We start from the raw sequence: 15361 nt of genomic DNA on the forward strand, positions 1-15361 counted from the left end.
AAAGAAATAAAAGGCATCCAGTTGGTTAGGAAAAAGTTAAATTGTCACTTTTGTAGATGACATGATATTGTACATACAAAACCCTAAAGGATCCACTCCAAAACTACTAGAACTAATAACTGAATTCAGCAAAGTTGAAGGATACAAATTTAGTACACAGAAATCTGTTGCATTCCTGTATACTAACAATGAACTAGCAGAAAGAGAAATCAGGAAAACAATTCCATTCACAATTGCATCAGAAACAATAAAATACCTAGGAATAAACCTAACCAAGGAGGTGAAAGATCTATACCCTGAAAGCTACAAGACACTCATGAGAGAAATTAAAGAAGACACCAGTAAATGGAAATACATCCCATGCTCATGGATAGGAAGAATTAATATTATCAAAATGGCCATCCTGCCTAAAGCAATCTACAGATTCATTGCAATCCCTATCAAAACATTCTTCAACAAACTAGAACACGTAGTTCTAAAATTCATATGGAACCACAAAAGACCCTGAATAGCCAAAGCAATCCTGAGAAGGAAGAATAAAGCTGGGGGATTACACTCCCCAATTTCAAGCTCTACTACAAAGCCATGGTAATCAAAACTATTTGGTACTGGCACAAGAACATACCCATAGATAAATGGAACAGAATAGAGAGCCCAGATATAAATCCACACATATATGGCCAACTAATATATGATAAAGGAGCTATGGCTATACAATGGGGAAATGAAAGCCTCTTCAACAACTGGTGTTGGAAAAACCAGACAGCTACATGTAAGAGAATGAAACTGGATTATTGTCTAACTCCATACACAAAAGTAAATTCAAAATGGATCAAAGACCTGATTTTAAGTCATGAAACCATAAAACTCTTAGAAGAAAACATAGGTAAAAATCTCTTTAATGTAAATAAACATGAGCAATTTTCCTGAACACATCTGCTCGGGCAAGGGAAACAAAAGCAAAAATAAACAAGTGGGACTACATCATACTAACAGCTTCTCTACAGCAAAGGACACCATCAGTAGAACAAAAAGGCACCTTACAGTATGGGAGAATATATTTGTAAATGACATATCTGATAAGGGGTTAACGTTCAAAAAATATAAAGAACTCACAAGCCTCAACACCCAAAAAGCAAATTACCTGATTAAAAAACAGGCAGAGGATCTGAACAGTTTTCCAAAGAAGAAATTCAGATGGCCAACAGGCAATTGAAAAGATACTCCACATCACTAATTATCAGGGAAATGCAAATTAAAACCACAGTGAGATATCACCTCACACCAGTTAGTATGGCCAACATCCAAAAGACAAGGAACAACAAATGCCGGTGAGGATGTGGAGAAAGGGGAACCTCCTACACTGTTGATGGGAATATAAATTAGTTCAGCCACTGTGGAAAGCAATATAGAGGTTCTTCAAAAAACTAAAAATAGAAATACCATTTTACCCAGGAAATCCACTCCTAGGAATTTACCTGAAGAAAACAGGATCCCAGACATATTCATCCCTGTTTATCAAGCACTATTTAAAGTAGCCAAGAAATGGAAGCAACCTAAGTGTCCATCAACAGATGACTGGATAAAGAAGATGTGGTACATATACACATGGAATATTATACAGCCATAAGAAGAAAACAAATCCTACCATTTGCAACAACATGGATGGAGCTTTAGGGTATTATGCTCAGTGAAATAAGCCAGGAGTAGAAAGACAAATACCAAATGATTTCACACATTTGTGGAGTATAACAACAAAGCAAAACTGAAGGAACAAAACAGCAGCAGACACAGACTCCAAGAAGGAACTAGCAGTTACCAAAGGGTAAGGGAGTGTGGTAAGGGGTTGGGATGGATAGAAGGGGATTAATGGGTGTTATGATTAGCACACATAATGTAAGGAGGGCATGGGGAAGGCAGTATTGCACAGGAAGACAACTAGTGACTCAATAGCACCTTACTACACTGACGGACAGTGACTGCAATGGGATGTGTGTGGGAGACTTGATAATATGAGTGAATGTAGTAACCACAAAGTTGCTCATGTGAAACCTTCATAAGATTGTATATCAATGATACCTTAATAAAAAAATAAAATAAAGCGTTTCACCTAGAACCAAAGTTTTGAGAATGTATTTAACAGAAATACAGTAATAACATAAAGGCACAGGGATGTACACTCTAGAAAATTGAAAACTGAACATCCCATGAACACAATAGTTGAATAAATATGACATATCTATTAATACAGATGAAATAATGTGCAGCTATTAAAAAGATTGTAGCATACCAAGGTTTTCTACAGGTCCTGAAAGACCCCATTATTTTATTTTATATGAGAAAAGTTAAAACACAGTAGATATGATCTCATCTTTGAAAAAAATAAAACAATTCTGTGTGTACATATACATGTTAATTTCTTTTTCTCAACAAAGGAAAATCTATGAAAGAATTCACACCAAATGATTAGCACTAGCAATATAGGAAGTTGAGAGGGGAAAGTAATTTTGAATTGGAAAGGGGAGACTATTTTTTGTTCTAAAATTATACTTACGAGAAGAATGGCCTCCTTTGTGTGTTCTTTAAATGTATGATTCACTTTAAAATTTTGAAATGTTTTTTAAAAAAAGAGATTTCAAGGACTCTACAAAAATTCTGACAGCAAATAACTACAACAAATTTCAGTGTGCCAGAATATTGACTCACACTTGGAATCGCTGAAGATTTTTTCCTTTCTGGCCCTACAAGAGGGCTTGCAGTCATCTCAGTTTTTGATCCGACCATTGTGCTGCCAAGTTTCCGAGCTATGTCTTTGTCCCATTCCTCTTTCTGTTCACTTTCCACACTGTTAGCCTGAGGCCTTTTGGTATATGACACGGCAGGGGGAATGGATGGACCAGCTATTAAAAAAAAAAAATTAGCTGCTGAAAAACAATGGACATATTTTCTTCTCATGAACAAAAAGTCTGCAGTAAAAATATCTTCACTTGAGTACCTTACACTTTGAACTAAAACTATTTGATTGCAAAAATTCAGTCAGTCCCTGAAAGAGGAATTCTATTTAATCATTCAGCGATATAAATCGGTGATAACTGGGATGACACAAGCACATAAAGATATGAATGTACAATGCGTAATACAAGTGTGTGCAGAATCTGTCTGTTTTTTCACTTATTTGACTTTTCCCCCACCATGGTCACTAAAACGCCGCTGCTTCTGATTTGCCGAGATGCTTCGCTGGACCTTCAGGTGAGCAGGGGACTGAAGAGTGCTGTTGTTTAGGTCACTACTGGGCCGTGACCTCTGACACAAGTTTCCACTGGATAATGACTCACCGCCTTCAAACTGTAAGAAGAAGAAAGACCACCAGGATTTTAAGACAAAAAATGTTTATGTGAACAATATGCACTCTTGAGTTTCTTGTCTCTTCAAAGCCTTAAAAAGTATTCAGAACTGAAACATTTTTCAAAAATTTGGATACAGAACTACAAGTTGGCAGACAAGAAGGAGGGACCTGGATCTAATGTGTTCCCCTGAGTACATGTTAAGTTCTGGTACATTGTACAAATGGCTTTGCAGATTTAATTTTGTCAAAACCCCAAATAATAGCTACCAATTTTTGAATGGCTACTAAGTACTAGGCGCTGTGCTAAGCTGTTTGTATGTGTTACTTTGTTTAATCATCACAATAAACCTATGCTTTATGACCCTGCACTTAATAGATGGAAAAACCGAGGTGAAGTATCAAGCGGGGCATCTTTGGGATTTAAACCCAGGCAGAGCTGGGATTCAAACTGAGGATGAAATCTGTAAGTTTTCATTAAGATGCCACACACATATTTTTGTTTTGTTTTCTCTACCACATTTATAGAACAGAATGTAGTTTACTGGCTCTGATGAGGGAACTGCATCTACTTACACTAAGCCTGGAGAATGGGGGGTCGATACACTACCCCTCTCTCTGTGACACAAAAGCCATTTGTGGCCAGCACACTTCTGATTGACCCACTGGCACCCCAATGTGAAATCTAAAGTCATACATAAAGATACTAATGAAAAAAAGTACAGTAATACTGGTGATGAAAAAAGATGATAGTTAATAGCTAACAGAACACACAGTAATGTGTGAGGAACCGTTCTAAGGGCTTTAGAAGTTCTAATTCATTTAACCCTCTCAATGACCCTAAGAGGTTAGTACTATTATTATCCTGATTTTATAAAGCAGGAAACTGAGGCACAGGGAAATTGAGTAAATTGCCTAAGCCGCATACTTAGCGGCTGGGCTGGAGCAGGGATTCAGTGCCAGGGAACCCTGCTCCAGGGTTCAGGCTCTTACTTCTTCCAGTAGGGTCATTAGTTTGTATACAATACAATTCAAAGTTCATTTTAATTTATGCATGGGCTGGGTTGTATGCTTGTAAAATTAGTGCTTCCTTTATATTTAAATAAATAGAAAATTAAGGATCTCAGGAGTGAAATCTAAAACCTAAGTAGAAACAGTGTAAGACTTTAGAAATAACTATTTGGACTATTTCCCACTACATAAAATTCTCTTGCCTTGGTCTCTTCTCCAGCTAGTAGTGTCCCTACTGAAACTCCTCTACTCCATTATAATATTAGTACCCACTATCTTTGTGTTGTTGAGAGGATTAGATGAATTAATACATGTACAGTCCTTAGAACAGTTCCTGGCATGTTACTATGTAATCCTCGATTGAAGACTCCCAAATCTATCAATGTTACTCAAATTGCTCCCTCCAGATCCACATCTTTTTGGCCAGATGTCTACTGGACAGCTCCATCCAACTGGAATCTCAAATTCAACTGCCCCAAATTGAACAAACTTCCCATCTTCCCCCTGAAATCCACTTTTTTCCTATTGTGGCCAATATATCTTACAAAACCAGTCACCTATGCTAGAAACCTGAGGGTCTCTTATCCCTCATTTCCAAGGTTACCAAGGACTCTTAATTCTACCTCTGACATGTCTTGGCCTACTGTAGGTACCTGTCCTCTTGTATGTCCCAGGGTATCTAGTACATCCCCCTAATCAGAGCATGTACCACACTGTTGACTGCTTATCTCCCCTCTAGACTGTGGGCGCCTTGAGAGCAGAGACTTTCTCTTCTTTTAGTCACAATACATAGCATAGTTTCTGCTGCAGAGTAGGTTTAATACATGTCAGCTGGACATACTGCTTCACTAATAGTTACTATCTAATTATAAATGATTTCAGCCCATTCTATAAAAAATGCCGCTTACAGATTTTCAACAAACTGTCAATACTCTCATAAACTGACTCAGAATTTTGCCTGTATACCTGCTGTCCCAAATAATCACTTGCTGTTATGGTTTAATCACCATTTGTATACAGTTATTGTCTGAATCTATTTCATTATATATCTCTTCTGGCTTGGAGATTTCCCAGTTGAATGTATCAAAGTCACTTGACGTTTTACAAGGCAAAATATCACCAAACAACCATTTTCTGGGTTCTCGCATATATGAATCATTTAAGAATTTAAGACATGCATTTTCCTTTAAATGCTGTCACTTGCTCTTGTTTGAGTCACTGTCTCTTCTGCACACCCAGACTAGCCAGAGTACTGCAGGCAGGGCCGTTGTATTTGCATGTATAACTCTGGGAGGTGTCATCCCAAACTGTGAATGGCACCTCTTAGAGCTAAGCAAGGCACCAGGCCTGCTCTTTCACAGAAGGTCTCCTGATAGGAAGAAATGAGATCAGCTCATAACTTAGCATCTTGAGTTCTGAATTCTAATACATAAGAATGGTAGGGTCTTTATATTATCTTTGATACCACATAGGATATATTTGCTAATGTTGTATCTCACACTTAGCTATCACTTAACTCAAGAATTTAAAAAGGTGGAAAACTTACTTCAGGTGGCTTTCTACCTAGAAGAATGTAAGTAGCCATAACCTCATCATATTTCTGGTTTATTAAGGCGTCAGTTATCTCATCTCGTGCAAAGCCCATGGTGACCATGATGTCTAGAAATTAGAAAAAAACAACACACAAATTTTCTGAAAATGGGCTTATTTTAGCAAATGCACCAACAAAAATTGGCAAGTTTGCCAATGTTAGATATGAAAACTAAGTTTAAAAATTTTTAAGTATAATGTTAATTATAAAAGAATTATTTGAATTCAATGGATCAACATACAGATACCATATATTCACAGATACCACAGATTCACAATTTTTCATGCAGAAATTATCCACACCATGGGGAATATGTTCATGGGCCCTCTCCGTTTCTCATCACCTGGCACATTCCTGAGCCGAGTTCCCTTGTCCAGCCAGAGGCTCAGCATACGTCTACCTGCGATACATACAAAATCCTTTCTCTCTCTATCTCTTACTACAACACTCAGCTCCATATATTCATGGAATGGTTTCTCTCATCTAACAATTTCTGCCTTCTGCTCTAAAGGCAGGTTGATTCTTCTTTGAAAGGCCTGAAACCCATAGTTATAGTTGGGATCAGATTCCTAACACCCTAGAACAATCCTCCCTTGGTACTCTGCCCTCAAGCCGGACAGGAACACAGCTGAGATGACTCAGTTGTGAGTTTCCAATAGCTCTGGTAATGGAGAAAAATGAAGAGAACAGGCTGGCAGCAGAGTGCTGGCTGGGGACGGGAGGATGCGCCCTGCGGACACATGGGAGACAGACGGGGTGAGCCAGAGGGTTCATCCTTTTGGCTCAGTGCCTCTTCATTTTTGGTTAAAATACATGCTATGTTTTCTGGTACTTATCAGTCTGATCAGTGCTCACACTTAAATCAGTCATTCCTCCTGTTAGGGATTGCTGAAAGAAAAGAATGGGGTTTATCTAAATTATTTTAATTTTCCTATCATTGTTGCCAACAATTGAGATAGATTATAATATGCATGAGAACAAATTAAGGAACTTGAAATTTGAATGTTTAGTGTATACTGAGGGAAAGAAAAGATGATGAAAGTATTTTTCAACTGAAAATTGCTTCCTATCTGTATTTTTTAAACAATATATTGGTACACTAAATGGCTCTTACTTACAGCCTAGGGAGAGTACATCTCAAAACAGTTGAAATCTTACCTATTCTTTTCGCATCATTAAAGTCTGGGTCAGGCTCACTGTATGGCTTTAGCTCTTCTTCCTCATGACCAACATTCATCCACCGATCTTTCATTATTTGCTAGGAAATAAACTCTACATTATGGTTGGCCAATCAGAACATTCAAACACTTATTTTATCTCTATTTTAGTAAACGCGAAATTTTTTGGTTTGCTCAAGAAGAATCATGTGACATTTTCAAATTAAATTACTGTTTCCAGTTTGATTAGCAGGCCAACAAGAGCATAGGGCTTTGGGACACACAAACACATCTATGACAGCTTTAACTATGAGCCCATGCACTCATCAAACGTGTCAGCTCAAAATAACCTGCTGCCTGTGTTCCTCTAAAAGCAGTATTTTCACATTTGAAAGTTTTAACATAACCCTGACTTTAATCTCTGATTCACGTTTTTACATTTAAGATTAATGAAGAGATTATCATTTTTTCCTGGTTTTCTGCCAAATATATACCTGTATTTTAAAATCACCACATGCTAAAGCATTAGGAAGGAAGAGATCACAGGGAAGGGAAATTAGGGTTGGTCAGTAAATTGAGCTCAGACAATACGGGAGGGGAGAGCTGTCACAATTTAACCTAGAGTCAGGAATTACTAAGAATCAGAGTGAAAACAGGGTTTGGTATGAATTATCAGAATCTAAGTTATGTGAAGTCTGTGAAACAAGCAGCCAGTCCTAGGGTTTAAAGGCAAACTAATCGGGGTATCCTATGGAATAGGGAAAATATTCACCATATGTCAGATCAGGAGCTAATATCCCAATATGTAAGAAATCCTACAACTCAATAACAACAAAAACTGCCCAACTAGAAAATGGGCAAAGGACTTAAATAGTTACTTTTCCAAAGAATACATAGAAATAGCCAACAAACATATGAAAAGATGCTCAACATCACTGACTATCAGAGAAATAAAAACCACAATGAGATAATGTATCGACTTCATATTTGTTAAGACAGACACTATTGAAAAAAATAACAAGCATTGGTGAGGATATGAAGAAATCAGAATCCTTGTGCAGGGCTACTGTGACTGAAATGGTATCACTGCTACAGTAAACAGCATGGAGGGTCCTCAAAAAATTAGAAATAGAAGTACTACAGGATCTGGCAATTCCACTTCTGTGTACATATCCAGGAGAACTGAAAACAGGATCTTGAAAAGGCATTTGCACATGCATGTTGATTGCAGCATCAGCCACTCTAGCCAAGATACGGAAACAACCAGCCTGATGGATGGATGGGTGGATAAAGAAAATATATGCAGCCTTAAAAAAAAAAAAGAAGTAAATACTGTCCTATATGATAACATAGATGAACCGTGAAGACATTGCTGAGTGAAACAGGCCAGTCACAAAAGGACAAATACTCATTATATGAGAAATCTAAGGTAATTCACACTCACAGAAACAGTCATTAGAACGGAGGTGGCCATGGGCTGGGAGGAGGGGGCAAGAGGAAGGGGGCAAATTGTGCAGTGGTACAGGTTCAGTCATGCAAGATGAAAAGATGCTGGAGCGCTGCTACACAACACTGTGCATAAGCCTGTGGCTGCTTAAAATTGTGAAGATGGTAAATTTATGTGTTTTTCACCACACAAAGGAAAAGGCAAACTAGTGGGGAATAATTCTGTATTGACTTGGAAAAATTTTAAACATGTTATTACAACAGAATTCTAAGTTTCATCCAGGAATAGTCAAGGCACTGATATATTAATATTATATTTCCAGGTCCTACAAAGTATATTCTCCATCTCTTAACTTTATTTGCCAATATTCTACTAGAAAATAATTAGTTATTCAGTGAGAAAAATGATTTTCCATATCAGATCTTTTTAAGGGTAATTCCTTGGACTGCCTGTGTACCTTGTCCTCATTTAACTCACTAGCAGACAGGAAATCCAGAGCAGGTCTCTAATAATGGGGATCTTTAAGACACTGCTGTGCTGGATGGAAGGATGTTCCCAAAGGTCTTGGTCACATGACACATTTTAATGAAAATTCGTAGATAATTCATGTATGCTTAAAATATGGTTATGTAGACATAAGTACTTTCTTCCCCCCAATCCAAATTTTATTAAGATATAATTGACACATAACACTGTATTACTTTAAGGTGTACAATGTAATGATTTGATGTATGTATATATTGTGAAATCATCACCACACTGTATAGTTCGCATCCATCATTTCACAGTTAAAATTTTTTTCCTTGTGGTGAGGAAACTTTTAAGATCTACTCTCTTAGCAACTTTCACATATACGTGTAGTTAACTGCAGTCACCATGCTGTGTATTACATCCCCAGAATTTATTTTAAAACTGCAAGTTGGCACCTTTTGACTACCTTCACCCATTTCATCCACCCCCATCCCCCACCTCTGGCAACAACCAATGTATTCCCTGTTTCTCTAATTTTGGTATTTTTAGATTCCAGTGAGATTATATGACATTTGCCTTTCTCTGTCTGACTTATTTCACTTAGCATAATGCCTTCAAGGTCCACCCATGTTGTTGCAAATGGCAGGATTTCTTTCCTTCTTTGTCCCCCTTCTGGGTATATACTCAAAGAAAACAAAATTCTTTCTTGAAGAGATATCTGCACCCTCATGTTTACTGCAGCATTACTTACAACAGCCAAGACTTGGAAGCCACCTAAATGTCCATCAGTAGATGAATAAATGGATAAAGAAGATGTTGTGTATATATCTGTACATATAAACACACACAATGGAGTGCTATGCAGTCATACTTGTTTCATATAACCACTTTGAGCGATAGTAATTTACATGCCTTATCCAACTACTTTAAATGTAAGTAGGCCCATTAAAAATTTTTTAAATAATAACAATGCTGCCACAAAGTCTTTATTGATTATTCATCAATAAGAGGAAAAAATAGGGAAGGGTGTACATTTGGAGGAAAAAAAGGGAAAAAGCAGAGTGGCAAATCCCTGCCACATGATGCCACCCAGTGTTAAGGTCCTTCCTGTTCCTCTTCTCACGCTCTCAAAGAGTGTGTGTGGAGAAGCCTAGGCAACAGTCAGGTACCCGCATCTGCAGAAGTAAAATTTTGTTGTTGGCAGAACTTCCCAGATTGGAAGGTGAACACATAAAAATCCTCAAAGCATATACCAAACTACATAAGGACAACTATGCAGCATGAATGTCCGCCCACACTTATCAAGCTCTAATCCAGCCCATTTACTCACTTCTATAGCTGGACCACCCAAATACAGTACCCAAGGGAGACATAACAGAAGTGGCAGCTCAGCTCGTGTTTAAAAAATTAGTCTTTAAACAAGTTTAAAATGAATCTGTAACAAGTTCCACCCCTCTACACACACCTATCAGTACAAACAAAGGAACCTGTCTTTTTATCAACATATTCCTTTTTAATGGGAGCTCTTTGGATGTTTGTTATTATGATGATGAATGAGATTGAGCAAAGAAGAAAAACCAACAAACATAAGCTAGACAGAAATGCTTCTGGTTTTTCAAATGAACTAAAACTGAGTCCTTAGCGATGTTCTCAAATTTAAGATTACAATGTTAAGAGTTTGACAATAATACCTAATGGAATGAGACTTATACATAGTAGAATCCTCAGTAAGTGAAAGTTTGGTTCTGGAAGAGTAAGAGCTAATCATGCCATGAGGAATCAGAATGGAGGCAAAAGAACAGGAGCAACCCAGGCAGAGGAGCTGGCAGCTGCACAGCAGCGCATGGACGACAAGGGCAGGCCCGGCTGGGGAACCGCCAGCTCAGCATGACTGCGGAGCCAGCGGAAGATGGGCTGTAGAGCAAGGGCAGGAGGAAAATTCATAGGGACCAAGGCATGAAGGTTTCTTTCGACCATGCAAGGGGTTTATCTTTGAGGAGTGTGATTTAGAAAAGTCTCCCCAGCTAGTGTGTGGAGAGCAGATTGGAGCAGGGTTCAAGGCTGGAGGCAGAAAAACCACTAAAAGGCTACAGCTAGAATACAGCAGAAAGGGATGCCAGTCTGAATTAAAGGTAGGCACTGGCCATAGAAAAAGAAGGCATTTTCAATATTTCGCTGATAAAATTCAATAAAACTTCATGATTAGATATGGGGGGCTCGGAGAAATGAGGAAGCCCAGAGCTTAGGTTTAGACAACTCAGCAGATGTTGAAGTTGTTTCTTGAGAGACCAAGCTCAGAAAGGAGACTGGATGGGGAAGGATGGAGCTCAGTTTTTGATAAGCTGAGTCTGGGGTGCTACGGGATGTCTAAATAGGTATGTTCTGCGAGCACTCTGATACTTCTTTCTAAAGCTCAAAAGAAATCTGGTCTAGGCACAGAGATTCAGTCAGCTATTACATGATGACAGAAGTTGTGAGAATGGGTGGGATTCTCCAGGAATAATGAACAGAATAAGAATTCAGGCCCAGGACAGAGCCTCAAGGAATACCAGCATTTATGAGTTACCAAAAAAATAACCCAAAAAAGTAAATGGAGGAGGAAAATCTGTGTAGTGTGATATGGAAGGCAAGGCAAAAGTTGTAAACAGAGGAAGTAGTGATGTCCTGTCAAATAAGGTAATAAAAAAGTAATCTATTGTATTTAGCAGTGAAGACAGGTGATGTTACTGAGGGCAGTTTCAGTGGAGAGGTGGTGCGGGGAGCCCAAAGGTGATGCACGGAGGTAAAGGGACAGGCAAGAAATCAGTGACTCTACGTGGAAATACTTTCTAAGTCTAGTCAAAGAGGGAGGAGCAATAAGGACTGCTAAAAAGGAACTGCAGGGTTGAAGTATGCCTTTTTTTTTTTTTTTTTTTTAAATTGGAGCTACTTAAGCACGTACAAAGGCTGAGGGGAAGGAGTCCACAGGGAGGAGAGCTGGCTGGCACAGAAGAGCACGCTCAGCTGAAGGAGTGAGGTGCTGGCAAGGCACCTGGGGGATGAATCCAACACAGGGAGGGATGGGTGAATCCTGGGCAAGAGAAGACACTTCTCCACCGAGACAGGGGAAGCGGGGAGACGGGTGGGGTCCAGACAGTAACATTAGGGTATGGTAGCTAGAAATGAAGAGCTCTTTCATGGTTATTGGTTTCTATTTTCTCAGTGGGCTAGAAGACAAGCATATTTGCCTGGAATGTTTTCTCCTAATTTTTCCACCAAAGTTTCCTCTGTTCTTACAATGTCCACACAAAATCGGGTGCCTTCTGCTACTGTCTTCCATGGTACTCTGGTCTCTGCCTACAATTTAATCCAACTTGCCATTATGTAAATATTTCATGTTTACCTGTTAATTATCTGTCTCTACTATCAGACCACAAACCCAAAGAATGACCCATGTCTGATTTGTTCAGTATTGTAATCCAGCCCCTAAATGTACTCAGCATTTAAATGCTCAACACATACTTGTAGACTGAGTAACATCTCTTCTCTGCATTACGCATCTGTTCTCCTGTTTGGAACTCTGTTTATATCCTATTGCTACTGTTATCACACTCTACCTTTTAGTACATCTAGTTGTGTATAGGTCCATCTCTTCCACTATATTTAAAGTCCTTGAGGATAAAGACTGTGCCCTGCATTATCTTTCTCAGCACAAATGCTTGTTGTTGCTTTGGAACAGGGCAGTGTTTTAAAATAAGGCTGCTGCAGAAGCCCTGGGTAAGATAAAAAACAGAGAAGAGATTAGCAACAAGACAGTTTGGAAGCTATTAAAATGCTCAGGAGATAGATAATGGAGGACTAACTGGACAGGAGGAAATGGAAGAAAGAAGAGCTGTGGAGCTATGATCTCTGCCACTTGTTGACAAACCTGTTTTGGGAATGAGGGAAAGGACAGACGCCACGAAGGTTCCAAGTATTTTAACTCAGGTTCCTGGCAGAATAGGACATCCATGTATTAAGTAAGAAATATAGGAGTAGTACTGGATTTAATAATTGGAAGACAAGCAATTAAAAGCAAAATTAAGATAATCCAAATTTTCTGGTGTTTCTCAATGAAACTGCATTTATTTGGTGTTAATTTCATAATCATTAAGCATCTATCTACATCAAAGAAAAATACATATGTAGACCAAACCGTTAGGTGACTTGTCATTTATTTGGGAGATAAGATTACTCATGAAACCTGAAAATATTGCAATACACAGTAGAATTAACTATTCAAAACTGTGTTATTAGCAGTGAGTATTAATTAGGACCAAAAAGGGTAACTTGCAGTGTGGGCCTGAGTTTTCAGGGAAGGAATCATAAGGAGGTAGGTTTTGAACTGACTCTTGAAATATGAGTGGTATTTGGTTTGGTGGAAAAGTCAAGGCAGAGGGATGTGAGGCGAGGATAATAAGGAAGGTCTCTCCTTTGACTCGGAACAAAGGTCATATATGCAATGAAAGCATGGGAGGTAAAGATGATGTACTTAAACTTGATTTAATACAATGGTGAAACGCTGTATTTTATTAACAAGGAAGGTAAGAAACATTTTTAAACCAGCACGGCAAAAGGAATAATCTGAGGACACACAGGAGCACCGACCCTGCTGGCCCTCACACGGCACATCTGGTGCGGGGCTGGTCCAGGGCAAGTGGGAAAGTCAAAGTGATAGGGAAAGACAATCGACAGCAGCGAAAGACACAGGTTTGCTTCCTATCTTATTATTCTCGTCAGTGGGGGATGCCAAGAGTTCACTTCACAAAGTCTGTCTCATTAAAATAGTTGCATTTCAAAGCAAAATTAAAAACCCAAGGAAAAGTTAACTTTGGTGAAAGGAATGGAAGGTACGTATGGGAAGGAATGTCTGCATAAGGGATCATATGGGGAAATTAACTATTAATTCTAAATCCAAAGGTCTTTTCCAAGAATAAGGCATAGAAAGCAACAGAGCATGGATGTCTGAGAAAAGACGTGGAATACCTGCCCTTAGTTGTGGGAATCTCATGCCTCCTACAAAAGCCTCCCATTGGAACCACAGTTAACATTTCAGCCAAGGGAGAAACATTCTCTGGAAATGGAGTTGCTGGGTGGCAGGAGAGCATTCATGTAACCCTAGCTGGGTGCTTTCAGGCAGGGTATAAATCAGTAGGCCAACAAATAAACCAGCTGAACAGACTAATCCATTTCAGATTTCAGATACCTCAAAATGAGAAACAAGAAGTCAAATAAGATCCTAAACTTACCAAGAGAGACTAGCAACAAGACTAATCCAGCCATCACTGCCAAAGAACATAAATGACTACTTGCTGAGAAATTCTAGCAAATAATTGACTCATATGAATTGTAAAGAATTTAAAAAATTAACAGTAGAAATATATACCCTACACTTAGGTGCACATTAAAAAATTATGGACTTTAGGATGGCCAAATGGAAATAGTTTTTCTTAGATGGCTTCAACCTTTATAAATGTACAGCATATACTTCTGGATCTGCACTTAGAAATCTTTTTTTTAAAGGTTATTATTATTATTTTTTGTTTTACTGTCACTTGTATGGGGCAAGGACAACTAAGATTTTAAAGATTATCTTAGCAACTGAAAAATGTGTCAGAGTAAAAATAAATACTCTTTGAGGATTACCAAAGATGAAAGAGAAAGGACAATAAGGAGAAGCTTTGCTTTAAGCTCCTATTTTGCATTACCATGAAAGGCGGCACAATCCATCCTGGCTCAGGACTGGAAAAATGAAAGAAGATATACATAGATGGGATAGCAGAAAAGTTTTTCAATTTCTGTCTAATAAAAACATTAAGACACACCAATATTCCAATAAATAGGAAAAAAAACCCTTAGTGTACAACATAAAACACAAATCCTCTTAAAATCATGTGTGATAGTACCCCTCCCATTAATGAAGTTAGCAAGCATTGACAGCATTCACGTATATAGCCTGAAAAAATTATATAACCATTTAGATCTAGAAACAACTATAGTCAAGCAGTAGAATGTGAGACTAATTCCATTAATTTTATTTTCATGGGGTGTAAAATCAGGGACATAATTTATAAGGCTTTAAGAAGAATTTTAATAAAGCATGTATATTTAAGAGAGTATCATATTGATACTTTATTATTGTTGAGAAGCAACAGGAAGCTATGTAAGTTCACATATTATTGAAAATCAATAGGGAGGTATGTAAGTTAAACCAGAAGTTTAGTAAGACAATAAGCAGCCACATAAGATTCTCTAAGTCAAAGTTCAATGTTAACAAATTATATAGAAAAGAAAGTCTAGCATTTATTCTAATCAGTAACTTA

General features: G+C 38.1%; 1 protein-coding gene across 8 annotated transcripts in view; it reads right to left on the bottom strand.

Annotated features, from left to right (window-relative positions):
- The window catches only part of MARK1 (microtubule affinity regulating kinase 1), a 140387-nt gene that overhangs the window by 20748 nt on the left and 104278 nt on the right, over positions 1–15361 (bottom strand). For 5 of the 8 annotated variants that reach the window (XM_036932180.2, XM_036932200.2, XM_036932190.2 and 2 more), the window contains 4 exons: positions 7104–7203; positions 5901–6013; positions 3192–3345; positions 2707–2900 (listed from right to left, as the gene is read on the bottom strand). In XM_036932180.2, coding sequence (XP_036788075.1) covers positions 2707–2900; positions 3192–3345; positions 5901–6013; positions 7104–7203 — 561 coding nt within the window. Of the gene's footprint in view, positions 1–2706; positions 2901–3191; positions 3346–5900; positions 6014–7103; positions 7204–9984; positions 10196–12616; positions 12773–15361 lie in introns of those variants that run through there. The other 3 variants (XM_057495157.1, XM_057495158.1, XM_057495156.1) reach the window with 2 other exon arrangements.

Source organism: Manis pentadactyla, chromosome 19, assembly GCF_030020395.1.
Source record: "Manis pentadactyla isolate mManPen7 chromosome 19, mManPen7.hap1, whole genome shotgun sequence".
Classification (NCBI taxonomy): domain Eukaryota; kingdom Metazoa; phylum Chordata; class Mammalia; order Pholidota; family Manidae; genus Manis; species Manis pentadactyla.